General features: G+C 38.5%; 1 protein-coding gene across 3 annotated transcripts in view; it reads left to right on the top strand.

The window, feature by feature from the left end:
* sdad1 (SDA1 domain containing 1) overlaps window positions 1-16,610 on the top strand; it is a 97,694-nt gene that overhangs the window by 52,683 nt on the left and 28,401 nt on the right. For all 3 annotated transcript variants that reach the window (XM_059988672.1, XM_059988671.1, XM_059988670.1), the window contains 3 exons: window positions 5,019-5,095; window positions 5,897-5,994; window positions 11,342-11,418. In XM_059988672.1, coding sequence (XP_059844655.1) covers window positions 5,019-5,095; window positions 5,897-5,994; window positions 11,342-11,418 — 252 coding nt within the window. The remainder of the gene's footprint in view (window positions 1-5,018; window positions 5,096-5,896; window positions 5,995-11,341; window positions 11,419-16,610) is intronic.

Below are 16,610 nucleotides of genomic sequence, written 5' to 3'. Positions count from 1 at the left end.
GATTGATTACACAGTGAGTGTGGCTGTGGTTTGTTTTTTGGTGATGTCTGATCTGAAGCGATTTCTCAAGTGTATTTTGAAAGGCATACTATAAGCACATAACTGCTGCATTTTCTCAATCAAATTTCTTAGTCCAAGAATTTTACTTGGAATCATAGAGCACAGAAACATAGAAAATAGGTGCAGGAGTAGACCGTTCGGCCCTTCGAGCCTCCACTGCCATTCAGAACCCTGTACCTGCTTTCTCTCCATGCCTCCGATCCCTTTAGCCACAAGGGCCATATCTAACTTCCTCTTAAATATAGCCAATGAACTGGCCTTAACTGTTTCCTGTGGCAGAGAATTCCACAGATTCACCACTCTCTGTGTGAAGGAGTTTTTCCTCATCTCGGTCCTAAAAGGCTTCCCCTTTATCCTTAAACTGTGACCCCTCGTTCTGGACTTCCCCAACATCGGAAACAATCTTCCTACATCTAGCCTGTCCAATCCCTTTAGAATTTTATATGTTTCAATAAGATCCCCCCCTCAATCTTCTAAGTTCCAGTGAGTATAAGCCTAGTTGATCCAGTCTTTCTTCATATGAAAGCCCTGCTATCCCAGGAATCAATCTGGTGAACCTTCTCTGTACTCCCTCTATGACAAGAATGTCTTTCCTCAGACTAGGGGACCAAAACTGCACACAATACTCTAGGTGTGGTCTCACCAAGGCCTTGTACAACTGCAGTAGAACCTCCCTGCTCCTGTACTCAAATCCTTTTGCTATGAATGCCAACATACCATTTGCCTTTTTCACTGCCTGCTGTACCTGCATGCCCACCTTCAATGACTGGTGTACAATAACACCCAGGTCTCATTGCATCTCCCCTTTTCCTAATCAGCCACCGTTCAGATAATAATCTGTTTTCCTGTTCTTGCAATCAAAGTGGATAACCTCACATTTATCCACATTAAATTGCATCAGCCATGAATTTGCCCACTCACCTAACCTATCCAAGTCACCCTGCATCCTCTTAGCATCCTCCTCACAGATAACACCGCCGTCCAGCTTCATGTCATCTGCAAACTTGGAGATGCTGCATTTAATTCCCTCGTCTAAATCATTAATATATGTTGTAAACAACTGGGGTCCCAGCACTGAGCCTTGCAGTACCCCACTAGTCACTGCCTGCCATTCTGAAAAGGTCCCGTTTACTCCCACTCTTTGCTTCCTGTCTGCCAACCAATTCTCTATCCACAACAATACCATACCCCCAATACCGTGTGCTTTAAGTTTGCACACTAATCTCCTGTGTGGGACCTTGTCAAAAGCCTCTTGAAAATCTAAATATACCACATCCACTGGCTCTCCCCTATCCGCTCTACTAGTTACATCTTCAAAAAATTCTATAAGATTCGTCAGACTTGATTTTCCTTTCACAAATCCATGCTGACGTTGTCCGATGATTTCACTTCTTTCCAAATGTGTTGTTATCACATCTTTGATAACTGACTCTAGCATTTTCCCCACCATCGATGTCAGAATCACCAGTCTATAATTCCCCGGTTTTTTCCTCCCTCCTTTTTTAAAAAGTGGGGTTACATTAGCCACCCTCCAATCCTCAGGAACTAATCCAGAATCTAAGGAGTTTTAAAAAATTATCACTAATGCATCCACTATTTCTTGGGCTTCTTCCTTAAGCACTCTGGGATGCAGACCATCTGGCCCTGTGGATTTATCTGCCTTTAATCCCTTCAATTTACCTAATACCACTTCCCTACTAATATGTATTTCCCTCAGTTCCTCCATCACACTAGACCCTCGGTCCCTTACTATTTCCGGAAGATTATTTATGTCCTCCTTAGTGAAGACAGAACCAAAGTAGTTATTCAATTGGTCTGCTATGTCTTTGTTCCCTATGATCAATTTACCTGTTCCTGACTGTAAAGGGACCTACATTTGTCTTGACCAAACTTTTTCTTTTCACATATCTATAAAAGCTTTTACAGTCAGTTTTTATGTTCTCTGCCAGCTTTCTCTCATAATCTTTTTTCCCTTTCCTAATTAAGCCCTTTGTCCTCCTCTGCTGGACTCTGAGTTACTCCCAGTCCTCAGGTGTGCCGCTTTTTTTTTGCTAATTTATATGCTTCTTCTTTGGACTGGATACTATCCCTAATTTCCCTTGTCAGCCACGGGTGCACTACCTTCCCTGGTTTATTCTTTTGCCAAACTGGGATGAAGAATTGTTGTAGTTCATCCATGTGATCTTTAAATGCTTGCCATTGCATATCCACCGTCAACCCTTTAAGTATCATTTGACAGTCTATCTGAGCTACTTCACGTCTCGTACCTTCAAAGTTACCCTTCTTTAAGTTCAGATCCTTTGTTTCTGAATTAACTATGTCACTCTCCATCTTAATGAAGAATTCCACCATATTATGGTCACTCTTGCCTAAGGGGCCTTGCACGACAAGATTGCTAACTAACCCTTCCTCATTGCTCAATACCCAATCTAGAATGGCCTGCTCTCTGGTTGGTTCCTCGACATGTTGGTTCAGAAAACTATCCCGCATACATTCCAAGAAATCCTCTTCCTCAGCACCCTTACCAATTTGGTTCACCCAATCTACATGTAGATTGAAGTCGCCCATTATAACTACTGTTCCTTTATTGCACGCATTTTTAATTTCTTGTTTAATGCCATCCCCAACCTCACAACTACTGTTAGGTGGCCTGTACACAACTCCCACCAGCGTTTTCTGCCCCTTAGTGTTATGCAGCTCTACCCATATCGATTCCACATTCTCCAGGCTAATGTCCTTCCTTTCTATTGCGTTAATCTGCTCTCTAACCAGCAATGCTACCCCACCTCCTTTTCTTTCCTGTCTATCTCTCCTGAATATTGAATATCCCTGGATGTTGAGCTCCCATCCTTGGTCACCCTGGAGCCATGTCTCTATGATCCCAACTATATCATATTCATTAATAACTATCTGTACATTCAATTCATCCACCTTGTTACGAATGCTCCTCGCATTGACACACAAAGCCTTCAGGCTTGTTTTTACAACACTCTTAGCCCATATACAATTATGTTGAAAAGTGGCCCTTTTTGCTTTTTGCCCTGGATTTGCCTGCCTGCCACTTTTACTTTTCACCTTACTACTTTTTGCTTGGCCCTTTCTCATTCAGTTTGTGTTGACCTGATTTTCTGCCTAGTCTCCTCTACCAAAACCCCATTCATTGCCCTCCATACCCCTCTCATCCATGTACCTTTCCAAACTTCTCTTAAATGTTGCAATTGAACCTGCATCTGCCACTTCCACTGGCAGCTTGTTCCAGATTAACACCACATTAAGGAAAGAAATTCCCTTCTCAGGTTTCCCTTAAATATTTCATGCTTCACCCTAAATCTACAATCTCTAGTTTAGTTCTCACCCAGCCTCTGGGAGAAAAGGCTTGGATATATTTCACCTATCTATAGCCTATATGATTTTGTATACTTTTATAAAATCTCCCCTCATTCTTCGATGCCAAACTCCTAACTTATTCAACCTTTCTGTATAACTCAGGTCCTTAAGTCCCAGCAGCATCCTTGTAAAATTTTCCCTGCACTCTTGTAAGACTATTGATATCTTTCCTGTAGGTAGATAACTGGAACTGCACGTAATTCTCCAAATTCAGCATCACCAACATCTTATATGCTTCAACATAACATCCCATCTCCTGTACCCAGTAGTCTGAATTATAAAGGCCAATGTGCCAAAAGCTCTCTTTACAATTGTACCTACCTGTGATGCAACTTTTTTCAGGGAATTATGGATCTGTATTCCCAGATCTCAGTGCCCTGCCATTCACTATGTAAGTTGTACCCTGGTTTGTCTTCACAAAGTGTAGTACTTCTTTTTCTTAATTGTGTTTTTTTTGTGTGCTGCGCTCCAGTTGGTCAGAGTTTCATGGAAATAGTTAAAAGGTATAAAAAAGATAAAACTACTCAGATAAACTGAGTAACAATTTATGTATTTAAATGAAATACAGAACAAATTTGAACACCACCAAAATCTCTACAGGACTATAAAGCTGTTTTTATTTCTTATTGAGAGAGGAATTCATTTGTTGTGTTCTTTTGATTGAGTATAAATGAACAAAATCAGCGCAGACACCTAGTGCAGATAATAGATTGCCTTCATGATTTCGTACTCCAAACCTTCAATTTCATTGTAACATTCAAGATGATTGTCAATACCTTTGTAATTTCTAACTTGTTGAAGCAATGAAATTGTTTCATTTTTCACTCCTGGCTGTTTCTGACATCTCCAACCCTGAATGTTTGAAACCACAGTGAACAAAACTGCTCCGAATTATTTTGCTGCTTATTCCTTGACAGCTATCAGTGACAAAAATCACTACTTTTTAACACAATCACATGCAACTGACTCTGTTTTAAAAACCGATCACTTTAAGCACAGTGTAGGGTCTAATGGCCAAGCAAGTACATGTGTCTAACGCTAGTAACAGTCTCCTGCCCCAGTTAAGTGGTATAGTGTCCCAAACAAACAAAGGGAATCCCAGATATTGTCTCATTTTAGTTTTTGTTTCAAATAAATGGCTGCCCCAATTAAGCAATAGCCCAATTAGCCTGAATACATAGTATTTCATTCTCCTTCACACTTGCGTACTGGAAATGACATTAAACAATCTTGGAAAAAGAGAGAATGAGAATTCTTGCAGAATACCTAGCTTCTGGCCTGCACTTGTAAACATGACGTTCATGTTGCTGATCCAGTTGAGCTTCTGGTCAGTGATCTCCCTAAAGCTGCTGCTTCCTGATGTGGCAGATGTAACATTATTGAATATCAAAAGCTGTTGCTTAGACCCTCAGTTGTTGAAGATGGTCATTGCCTGAGGGATGTTATTTGCTCTTAGCAGGTTTTGCCTGTTTTTATATGTCCTGATTGGTGGAGAACATGCATCATTAAATCAATACTTGTGAGTATAACTAATCAAAAACATTAATGAAATCTTGTGTTCTATTTTCTAGATTATTCAAACATTAGTGATGACGATAGCAAACAACTTTGTCACTGACAGAAATTCTGGTGAAGTTATGACGGTTGGGTATGTACAGCTAATGTTAAGTTTTCAATTCTTCAGGTCAATATGCAATGCAGTTAGCTTCACTTTGGTGTAAACTTTATACTAAAATAACAATAGATTTTACTTATTGACAGTGAGGTAAAACTGATTCATGCCTGTCAGTAGGTCCTAGATTTGATCTCAGGTTGTCATCTGGACTATCCTGAAAGCACACTAGGAGCATCATAGTTTGCTTCTGGTTTACCTGCGAGATAGAGGAAAAGAATCAGTCAGGAATTTCTGCTGGCAGTCCCACGGACATCTGGATGTTAGCTGAGCTCCTTAGTCCACCCAGGCTTAAGGATTCTGCCTGCCCATTAATGGGCCACTTTAGGCCAACAGAAACCCTAACAAGACAATGTTGCTTACAAGATAAAAGCAGCAGCATCTTTTCAAAAAAATCTTATTATAAATCTATGCAGTAAAATAATTCAGGGGCAACCAAATTGATAAAGTGTTGATGGTTAGACTGTCTCATGGTGAAGATGGTAATTTCCTGTCTTGAATCTCACTTGCTATATCAAACCATGCCAATTTATTATATCTTTATGTTAAGCCTTGCTTGTTCAGGTGAGAATTAATTTTTTCTTTGACAGTCAGAGCAGACCAGGGCCTGATTGTGGAGAATATACGTAATTGTATCTATCAGTATTTGTAAGCAAAATTCTGAAGATCACAAAGATCTGATGATATTGTAGACCAACAGGCACTCCATATGACCTCGATTTAAAACAAAAGCTGCAAGTCAGTGGGACATCGTAAAGCAGATCTTTTCTCAAACAGGATTAATACCATCAAAGAAGTGAGTGCACGCTGTCCACTTGCCATAACTGAAGATCTTCTCCAGGACCTTGCTCAATACAAAACCCACAAAGATAAAAGTAAGTGACTAGAGTTAAGCATTTAAAATAATTCTTTTAAAATGCATTTGTTGTCATCAACTCTCGTAAATGGTGCAATTGCGATTTTCTTGCGAAGTTGTACTTGCGTTGAACACTGTTTACTGCTTTTTTGAGTTTGTTTATTATAATCAGTGAAATATTCAGTACAAATCTCCAGTCTCAGAAAATTGATGTTTCATAATAATGCCTGAGTTTATCTAGAATCAAATTCATAGCTATGGAAATTAATTTCTGTTCATCTGGTAATTTTTTTTTTGTTCTTTTCTAATGAAGACTGAAAATAAAACTTTCAGTAGTAAAAGAAAGGAAAGTAATCCATTACCAGAGATTATTCTTACTACTTTAGCAATGAAGGACCTTTTCGTTATCAGAATAGGAATGGTATTGTTTGTTTATGTAGTATTGATCCACTTTTATATTAGTCGGTAAGGAGCCTCTAAACATCTTTCTGCTCTTTCTAATATTGTCCCACATTTGAGGGATGAGTCTTCACGCTTGCAAAATAAATTTTTCAAAATTAGGTAAGCTGTTCAACTGTAATAATCACTTATTAGACAGCTTTAAACACTTGCATAAACCTTGAACCTATCTGTTTTTTGTAAGCTCATTAGTGTGGAACTTGTTTACAGTATCAGCCATTTTTTGCTGAGTCTGTTGCAAAACTAATCCATGCTGTTGATGATTTCAGTGTTAAGTTCATCAGCAATGATTTCATCAGCACAGTCGGTGTAGGAGCAGGGCATCTCTGATGGAAATATCTAGATTGCCATATTTTTACTAACACCAGAATTTGCAGACATATTTACCTGGTATGAGTTGTCCCCAGCTTAAGTATACCTAACTTGCGTGCAACCCATACATATGAGTGATATATTTGGAAAACTGGTGCAATAGCTTGGTTTGTGGCCACATTTTTGATACTATAAATTCTCCAGTGAACTTGGTGTGTTTAAAGGGACAGCAAGGGAGAAAACCAAGTGAATGAAACGATCAGACTTTTACTATATATAGAAAGAGTCCATATTTAAATAGTTATGTTGGAACAAATGCCATTTGCAGAGAACATGAATTTGTCAGCACAGAAACAGGCCCTTCGTTCCATCTAGTTTGTGCTGAGCCATTTAAACTGTCTACTCCCATTGACTTGCACCAGGATCATAACCCTCCATACTCCTTCCATCCATATACGTATCCACATTTCTCTTAAAACATTGAAATTGAGCTCGTGTGTTCCACTTGTGTTGGCAGCTCATTCCACACTCTCACAACTCTGAGTGAAGAAGCTTTGCCTCATGTTCTCCTTAAACTTCTCACCTTTTATTCTTAAACTATGACCTGTAGATGTAGCCCCACCCAGCCTCAGTGGAAAAAGCCTTCTTGCATTTACCCTATCTATACTCTTTATAATTTTTATACCTCTACAAAATCTCCTCTTAGTCTTCTACGTTCTAAGGAATAAAGTCCTAACCTATTTAATCTTTCCTTATAACTCAGGTCCTCCAGTCTTGTAATTTCCTTGTAAATTTCCTCTGTACTTTTTTCAATCTTATTTACTTATTTCCTGTAGGTAGATGACCAAAGTTGCACACAGTACTCCAAATTAAGCCTTACCAATGTCTTATACAACTTAAATGACCTTTAATTTATAAACGAGCATTTGTGGAGCAGAATGTTCCATTCTGCTCTGCCAGACGACCAGTTTTGTCCATTGTAATCCTGTTGCTCTTGACATACCTGTAGAATCCTTTGGGACTGTCCTTCATCTTGTCTGCTAAGGCAACCTCATGGCTTCTTTTAGCCCTCCCCTCATTTCTTTCTTAAGTATTCTCTTGAACTTCTTGTGCTCTATGAGCACCTCATTTTTTTCCAACCTGCCCATACCTGCAATGAACCTTTTTTTTCCCTTAACCAGGTCCTCAATATCTTGAAAACCAAGTTCCCTACACCGTTACCTTATCTTTTATACTGACAGGCACAAACAAGCTTCACCCAGAAGTTCATTGAGGACAGTGTCCCCCAAAAGTTGGTCAGGGTCTATCTAAACCAGAAACCTTACACGCTGCACTCACCGCAAGAGACAGAGTTTTCACTGCCGGTAGCCACCAGGAGCTCAAGAAATGCAGCTTCAATCTACGCAAAATCATCAAGGCAGCGGAACGTCCATACAGAGACAAGATCCAGACACAACTCTTCACCAACAGCACACACAGTTTACGACATGGCCTTCACACTTCAAAGCTAAATGCAGTGGTGCTCCCAATATCGCTGTCACTCCCAGATGAGCTAAATCTTTTTTACACTCAGTTCGATGTCCCAAGGAGAGCTGCTGATGCGATCTGTACCTTGGTCATCTCTGGGGCTGAAGTACACAGGTGTTTCCAACGAGTGGACAGCCACAAGGCTCTGCAGTACCGGTCAGCATCCCAGGACGGGTACTCAGGATGTGCGCAGCACAACTGGCTGGTGCATTTGCAAACATTTTTAAACTCTTCCTCTCTCAGTGTAGAGTGCCCTCCTGCTTCAAAACATCCACCATTGTCCCTGTACCTAAAAAGACCAAGGTAACATGTCTGAATGACTGGCGTCCTATTGAGAGGCTTGTCAAAGACTACATCTGCAGCATGCTACCACCCACACTAGATCCCCAACAATTTGCCTACTGACACAACCGATTGACAGATGACGCAATAGCCACAGCTCCACACACCATCCTTACACACATGGAAAAAAGGGATGCTTATGTGAGAATGCTGTTTTTGGACTCCAGTTCAGCATTCAACACCACAATTCCCCCAGACTTGACAAGAAGCTCAGAGACCCCAGCCTTCATCCTGCCTTGTGCAGCTGGATCCCCGACTTCCTGTCAGATCGCCGGCAGGTGGTAAGAGTGGGCTCCCTCACCTCTGACCCTCAACACAGTTGCCCCTCAGGACTGTGTCCTAAGCCCCCTCCTTTATTCTTTGTATACCCATGACTGTGTCATCACCCACAGCTCCAATCTACTAATTAAATTTGCAGATGATACGACATTGATTGACCTAATCTCAAATAATAACGAGGCAGCCTATAGAGAAGTCATCACCCTGACATGTTGGTGTCAAGAAAACAACCTCTCCCTCAGTGTTGCAAAAACAAAGGAGCTGGTTGTGAACTATAGGAGGAATGGAGACAGGCTAACCCCTATTGACGTCAATGGATCTGGGGTTGAGAGGGTGAACAGTTTTAAGTGTCCTCGGTATACACATCACTGAGGACCTCACTTGGCTGTGTGGTGAAAAGAGCACAACAGCGCCTCTTTGACCTCAAGACGGTTGAAGAAGTTTGGCATGAGTCCCCAAATCTTAACGACTTTCTACAGGGGCACAATTGAGAGCATCCTGACTGGCTGCATCACTGCCTGGTATGGGAACTGTACTTCACTCAATCACAGGACTCTGCAGAGAGTGATGCGGACAGCCCAGCGCATCTGAGGATGTGAACTTCCCACTATTCAGGACATTTACAGCGACAGGTGCGTAAAAAGGGCCCAAAGGATTATTGGGGACTTAAGTCACCCCAACCTCAAACTGTTCCAGCTGCTACCATCTGGGAAGCAGTACCGTAGCATAAATGCCAGGACCTACAGGCTCCAGTACAGTTTCTTCCACCAGGCCATCAGACTGATTAACTCATGCTGATACAATTGTATTTCTGTTATATGGACCTGTTGTACATACTATTTATTACAAATTACTATAATTTGCATATTGCACATTCAGTCAGAGACGTAACGTAAAGATTTTTACTCTTCATGTATGTGAAAGATGTAAGAAATAAATTCTTTCTTTCTTTTTCAATCTTTTTATTGAGTTTCATATAAATAAAAAAAACATAACATAATAATGAATAGGTTATGAATACAATAGACTTGAAATTACATTAATAATAAGATAATAATATCCTATTGAACATCAACAAAAAAAAGTACATTAATCAATCAAGTCTATATAATTATATATGAAAAAAACAAAAATAATCGTCAAAAGAAAAAGAAAAAAAAATTTGAAAATATATAAAAGAGAATATATATGAAAAAAAACACTAAACTAAACTAACATGGGCAATAATAACAGTTTATAAGTATATGATAGTGTCAAAGAACTCCGGAACTCCATACCTGAACAAGAATAAGCAGAGAGAAGGTCTGAAAAAGCCAAATTAATTCATATGAAAATGTCGAATGAACGGTCCCCAAGTTTCTTCAAATTTAATTGATGAGTCAAAAATAGTGCTTCTAATTTTTTCCAAACTCAGATAAGAAATAGTTTGAAAAAGCCACTGAGACGTGGTAGGAGGATTTACTTCTTTCCAATTTTGTAATATAGACCTTCTGGCCATTAATGTTACAAAAGCAATCATTCGTCTAATTGAAGGGGAAAACTGATTACCATCCTCATTTGGTATACCAAAAATTGCAGTAATAAAATGAGGTTGTAAATCGATATTCCAAATTGAGGAAATGGTAACAAATATGACCTCCAATAGTTATGTAAAGTGGGACATGACCAAAACATGTGGGTCAATGAAGCCACTTCTAAATGACATCTGTCACATTGAGGGTTAATATGAGAATAGAATCGAGCAAGCTTATCTTTAGACATATAAGCTCTATGTACAATTTTAAATTGTATTAAAGCATGTTTAGCACATATAGAAGAAGAATTAACCATTTGTAACATTTTTTCCCATTTATCTGTTGATATATTGTATCGAAGTTCTTTTTCCCATTGTTGTTTAATTCTATCAGATATCTCTGGTTGTATCTTCATAATCATATTATAAATAAAAGCTACTAATCCCTTCTGACAAGGATTTAAGGTAAAAAATCATATCTGAGAAATCCGTTGAAGTTGAATTGGGAAAAGATGGTAGAACTTTATGTAAAAAAATTTCTGATTTGTAAATATCTGAAAAAAATTAGATTTAGGTAATTTAAATTTATTGGAAAGTTGGTCAAAATACATCGAAGTACCTTCAAAGAAAAGATCACGAAAACATTTTATACCTTTCCTTTTCCATATGCTAAAAGCTTGATCTGTCAAGGAAGGTTTGAAAAAAAATTAAATAAAATAGGGCTATCAAGAACAAAGTTTAGAAATAAATTCAATCAGTTGTACTCTAAAAATTTCAAACTTTTGCCAGAAGACAGCCTGTCCCAATCCACTTGCCAGATCCTTTCTGATGCCATCAAAATTGGACTTTCTCCAATTTAGAACCTTAACCCATAGACCGGACATATATTTTTGCATATTTACTTTGAAATTAATGGCACTGTGATCTCTTCTAGATGTGATGATGTCTGCCAGATGCTTGATTCAGCTTTTTAGAACCATGAACCCTCAGCTGCTGCACAAGAAAGACAGAGTAAGCATTATTACAACCACTCTATGAATATGCTGAGATGTTCTTCATATTATGCTGTAAATTACATTATGGTTCTATATCTGATGTGCTGCAGAGTGACTGTAAGCTGGTAAACTTGCAGCTGTTTTTTCTCAATTCTTAGGCAGATCATCTGATTTAGTTTTCTGACAACCCAAAACATTGGTTTGGTAATGAATGTGAGTTCCTAACCAAAAGTACATTTTAGTTTATGTGATCTGAGGAAACATTTGTTTCTTAAAATAAAAATTGAACCATAAGATCCAATGTGCAATTTAAAGTGCTTTAGATACTTATAAGGTGTGACAGATTCTTTTGTTTAAAAACAAATCTTGTTCTTGTGCATATTGTTTCTTTCATATCGGTTGCAGAGTATTCTGAAGGGAGAGGGTGAACAGCCAGAAGTCTTGGCACACGTTGGTACCAATGCCATGGGTAGAAAAAGGGAGGAAGTCCTGAAGAGAGAATTCAGGGAGTTAAGTAGGAAGCTGAAAGGCAGAACCTCTAGGGTAGTAACCTCAGGGTTGCTGTCTGTGGCACGTGCTAGTGAGTGCAAGAATAGCATGATCAGGTGCATTAATGTGTGGCTCAGAGACTGGTGTGGGGGCAGGGATTCAGATTCCTGGATCGTTGGGGCCCCTTCTAAGGGAGGTATGACCTGTACAAAAAGGACGGGTTACACCTGAACCCAAAGGTGGGGGGGGGGGGGGGTCCAATATCCTAGTGGGCAAATTTAGTACAGCTGTTAGGGAGAGTTTAAGCTGATTTGGCAGGGGTTTGGGAATCGGAGTGATAGGGCTGAGGAAGGGGAAAACAGAACTAAATCAAAGATAGCATGCAACAGAAATTATAGAAAGAACACGGAGATGAGGCTTAATCAAAGCCAGTGGCATGAGGTACAGGGCAATAGAGGTGTGGTGCAATTAAAACAGAAAGCCACAAATACTGGACTAAGAGTGTTGTATTTGAATGCATGCAGGATAAGGAATAAAATGGAAGATCTTGAAATTCAGCTACATATTGGCAAATATGAGATTGTGGCCATCTCTGAAACTTGGCTAAAGGATGACTGCCATTAGGAACTGAACGTCTAAGGATATACGGTGTATCAGAAGGGTGGGTTAGGCAGAGGGGGTGATGTGGTTCTGTGTATAAGAAATAATATTAAATCAATGGAAAGAGATGACAGAGTTGGAAGGTGTAGAGTCTCTATGGGTTGAGTTAAGAAATGGTAAGGGTAAAAGGACCCTAACGGCCTTTGTATACAGGCCTCCAAACAGCAGCCGGGATGTGGATTACAAATTACAGCAGGAGATAGAAAAGACGTGACAGAAAGGCAATGTCATGATAATCGTTGGGGATTTTATCATGAAAGTGGACTGGGAAAACCAGGCCAGTACTGGACCTAAAGAGAGAGAATTTGTAGAAAGTCTAAGGGATGGCTTTTTAAAACAGCTTGTTGTTAAGCCCACTAAGGGATCTGCTGTGCTGGATTTGGTGTTGTGCAATGATCTGGAAGTGATAAGAGAGCTTAAGGTTAAAGAACCTGATAATCAAGTTCACATTGAAATTTGAGAGGAAAAATATAAAATCCAATGTGTCAGTATTTCAGTGGAATAAAGGAAACTACAATGGCATGAGAGAGGAACTAACTGGCTGAAGTTGACTGGAAAGGGACATCTGCAGGAAGGTTGGCAAAGCAGCAATGGCTGGAGTTCCTGCGAAAAATGAGGGAAGTGCAAGACAGATATATTCCAAATAAGAAGAAATTTTCAAAGGGAAGAAGGACACTACCATGGCCAACAAGTGAAGTCAGAGCCAAAGTAAAAGCAAAAGAGGGGGCATGCAAGGAAGCCAGAGCTAGTGGGAAGGTAGAGGATTGGCGAGCTTTTAAAAACTTGCAATAGAAAACCTTTCTTCTTTTCTTTTTCAATCTTTTTATTAATTTTAAAAAAACATAATATTATATTACATATGTTATGAATACAATAGATTTAAAATTGAATTGATAACAAGATAGCAATATCTTATTAACTATCAGCGAAAAAGGATCATACAATATCAATCTAATCTATATTGATTATACATGAAAAGAGTAAAAATAATCATCAAAAGAAAAAGAAAAAAATGTAAAATATAAGAAAAAATGTATATTTAAGGAAATAATAAAAAAAAACTAAACCTAAACTAACATGGGCAACAATAATAGTTTATAAGTATGTGATAGTATCAAAAAACTCCGGAACTCCATACCAGAACAAGAATAATAAGAGTAAAGGTCTGGAAGAAGTCAAATTAATTCATGTGAAAGTGTCGAATGAACGGTCCCCAAGTTTCTTCAAATTTAATTGATGAATCAAAAATAGTACTTCTAATTTTTTCTAAACTTAAGCAAGAAATAGTTTGAGAAAACCATTGAAATGTGGTAGGAGGATTTACTTCTTTCCAATTTTGTAATATAGATCTCCTGGCCATTAATGTTACAAAGGCAATCATTCGTCTAATTGGGGGAGAGAATCGACTATCATCTTCATTTGGAATACCAAAAATTGCAGTGATAAAATGAGGTTGTAAATCAATATTCCAAATTGAAGAAATGATAGCAAATATGTCCTTCCAATAATTATGTAAAGTAGGACATGACCAAAACATGTGGGTCAATGAAGCCACATCTAAATGACATCTGTCACATTGAGGATTAACATGAGAATAAAGCCGAGCAAGCTTATCTTTAGACATATGAGCTCTATGTACAACCTTAAATTGTATTAAAGCATGTTTAGCACATATAGAAGATGAATTAACCATTTGTAAAATTTTTTCCCATTTTTCCATTGAAATACTGTATTGAAGTTCTTTTTCCCATTCCTGTTTAAATCTACCTGATATCTCTGGTTGTATCTTCATAATCATATTATAAATAAGAGCCACTAATCTCGTCTGACAGGGATTTAAAGTAAAAATCATATCTGAAAAATCTATCAAAGTTGAATTAGGGAAGGATGGTAAAACTTTATATAAAAAGTTTCTAATTTGTAAGTATCTAAAAAAAATTAGATTTAGGTAATTTAAATTTGTTAGAAAGTTGATCAAAAGACATCAAACTACCTTCAGAAAAAAGATTGCGAAAACATATTATACCTTTCCTTTTCCATATACTAAAAGCTTGATCTGTTAAAGAGGGTTTAAAGAAAAAATTAAGTAAGATAGGGCTATCAAGAACAAAGTTTTTTAGAGTAAAAAATTTACGAAATTGAAACCAAATTCGTAATGTATGTTTGACAATAGGGTTAGATATCTGTTTATTAAGTTTAGCTAAGTCAACAGGGAGAGAAGAGCCAAGAACAGAAAATAAAGAATATCCTTGTGTAGCATTACATTCTAAATTTACCCACTGTGGGCACAATGGTAAATCTAAATCTAATTTCCAGTATAATAAATTCCGAATATTATTCGCCCAATAATAAAATCTAAAATTGGGTAAAGCTAAACCACCATCTTTTTTAGATTTCTGTAACTGTCTTTTACTTAATCTGGGGTTTTTATTTTGCAATAGAAAATCAAGAAGGTCATTTGGAAGGAAAAGATAAATTATGATAGGAAGCTGGCAACTAATATCAAAGAAGATACTAAAAGCTTTATTAAGTATATAAAGGGTAAAATAGAGTTAAGGGTAGATATAGGACCAATATGAAATAATACTGGAAATATTGTAATGAGAGATGGCAGAGAAACTGAAAATTTTGCATCAGTCTTCACAGTGGAAGATGTCTGCAGTATACCGGACATTCAGGGAGCGTCAGAGAAGTAAAGTTTGTGCAATGAAAATTACGATTGAGAAGGTGCTCAGGAAGCTTAATGGTCTGAGGGTGGATGAATCTCCTGATGGAATGCACCCTTGGGTTCTGAAGGAAGCAGCTGTAGAGATTGTGGAGGCATTAACAATGATCTTTCAAGAATCGATAGATACTGGCATTATACCAGATGACTGGAAAATTGCAACTGTTACTCCGCTATTTAAGAAGGGTAGGAGCAGCAAAAAGGAAACTATAGACCTGTTAATCTGACATCAGTGGTTGGGAAGTTGTTGGAATTGATTCTTAGGGATGAGATTACAGAGTACATGACAAGATAGGCCAAAGCCACCATGGTTTCCTGAAAGGAAAATCCTGCCTGACCTACTGCAATTCTTTTACAAGCAGGGTAGACAAAGGAGATGCTGTAGACGTGGTGTACTTGGATTTTCAGAAGGCCTTTGACAAGGTGCTGCACATGAAGCTGCTTAGCCCATGGAATTACAGGGAAGTTACTAGCATGGGTGGAGCATTGGCTGGTTGGCAGAAAACAGAGTGGGAATAAAGGGATCCTATTCTGGCTGGCTGCCAGTTACCAGTGGAGTTCTACAGGGGTTGGTGTTGGGACTGCTGCTTTTTACGATGTATGTCAGTGATTTGGACTTCAGTATTAATGGATTTGTTGCTAAATTTGCTGATGATACAAAGATAGGTGGAGGAGCGGGTAGTGTTGAGGAAACATAGAGCCTGCAGAGAGACCTAGATAGTTTATGGGAATGGACAAAGAAGTGGCAAATGAAATACAATGTTGGAAAGTGAATGGTCATGCACTTTGGTGCAAGAAATAAATGGGCAGCATTTTATTTAGATGGGAAGAGAATTCAAAATGCAGAGATGTAAAAGGACTTGGGAGCCCTTGTGCAGGATACCCTAAAGGTTAACCTCCAGGTTGAGTCGGAGATGAAGTAGGCAAATGCAATGTTGGCATTCATTTTTAGAGGTATAAAATATAAGAGCTGGGATGTGATGTCGAGGTTCTATACAGCACTCGTGAGACCACATGGAGTATTGTGTGCAGTTTTGGGCTGCTTATTTTAGAAAGGTTATACTGACATTGGAGAGGGTTCAAAGAAGATTCAGGAGAATGAGTATAGAAATGAAAGGGTTAATGTATTAGGAACATCTGGCAGCTCTTGGGCTGTATTTCCTGTAGTTCAGGAGAATGAAGGGGGTTTCATAGAAACATTTCAAATGTTAAGGGCCTGAACAGATTAGATAAGGCAAAGATATTTCCCGTGATAGGGGATTCTAGGACAAGAGGGCACAAAGTGAGGATTGAAGGACATCCTTTTAAAACTGAGATGTGGAGAAATTACTTCA

This window comes from Hypanus sabinus, chromosome 14 (assembly GCF_030144855.1).
Source record: "Hypanus sabinus isolate sHypSab1 chromosome 14, sHypSab1.hap1, whole genome shotgun sequence".
NCBI lineage: Eukaryota > Metazoa > Chordata > Chondrichthyes > Myliobatiformes > Dasyatidae > Hypanus > Hypanus sabinus.
Note: the sequence above shows the minus strand (reverse complement) of the source record. Positions and strands in the feature narration are given on the sequence as shown.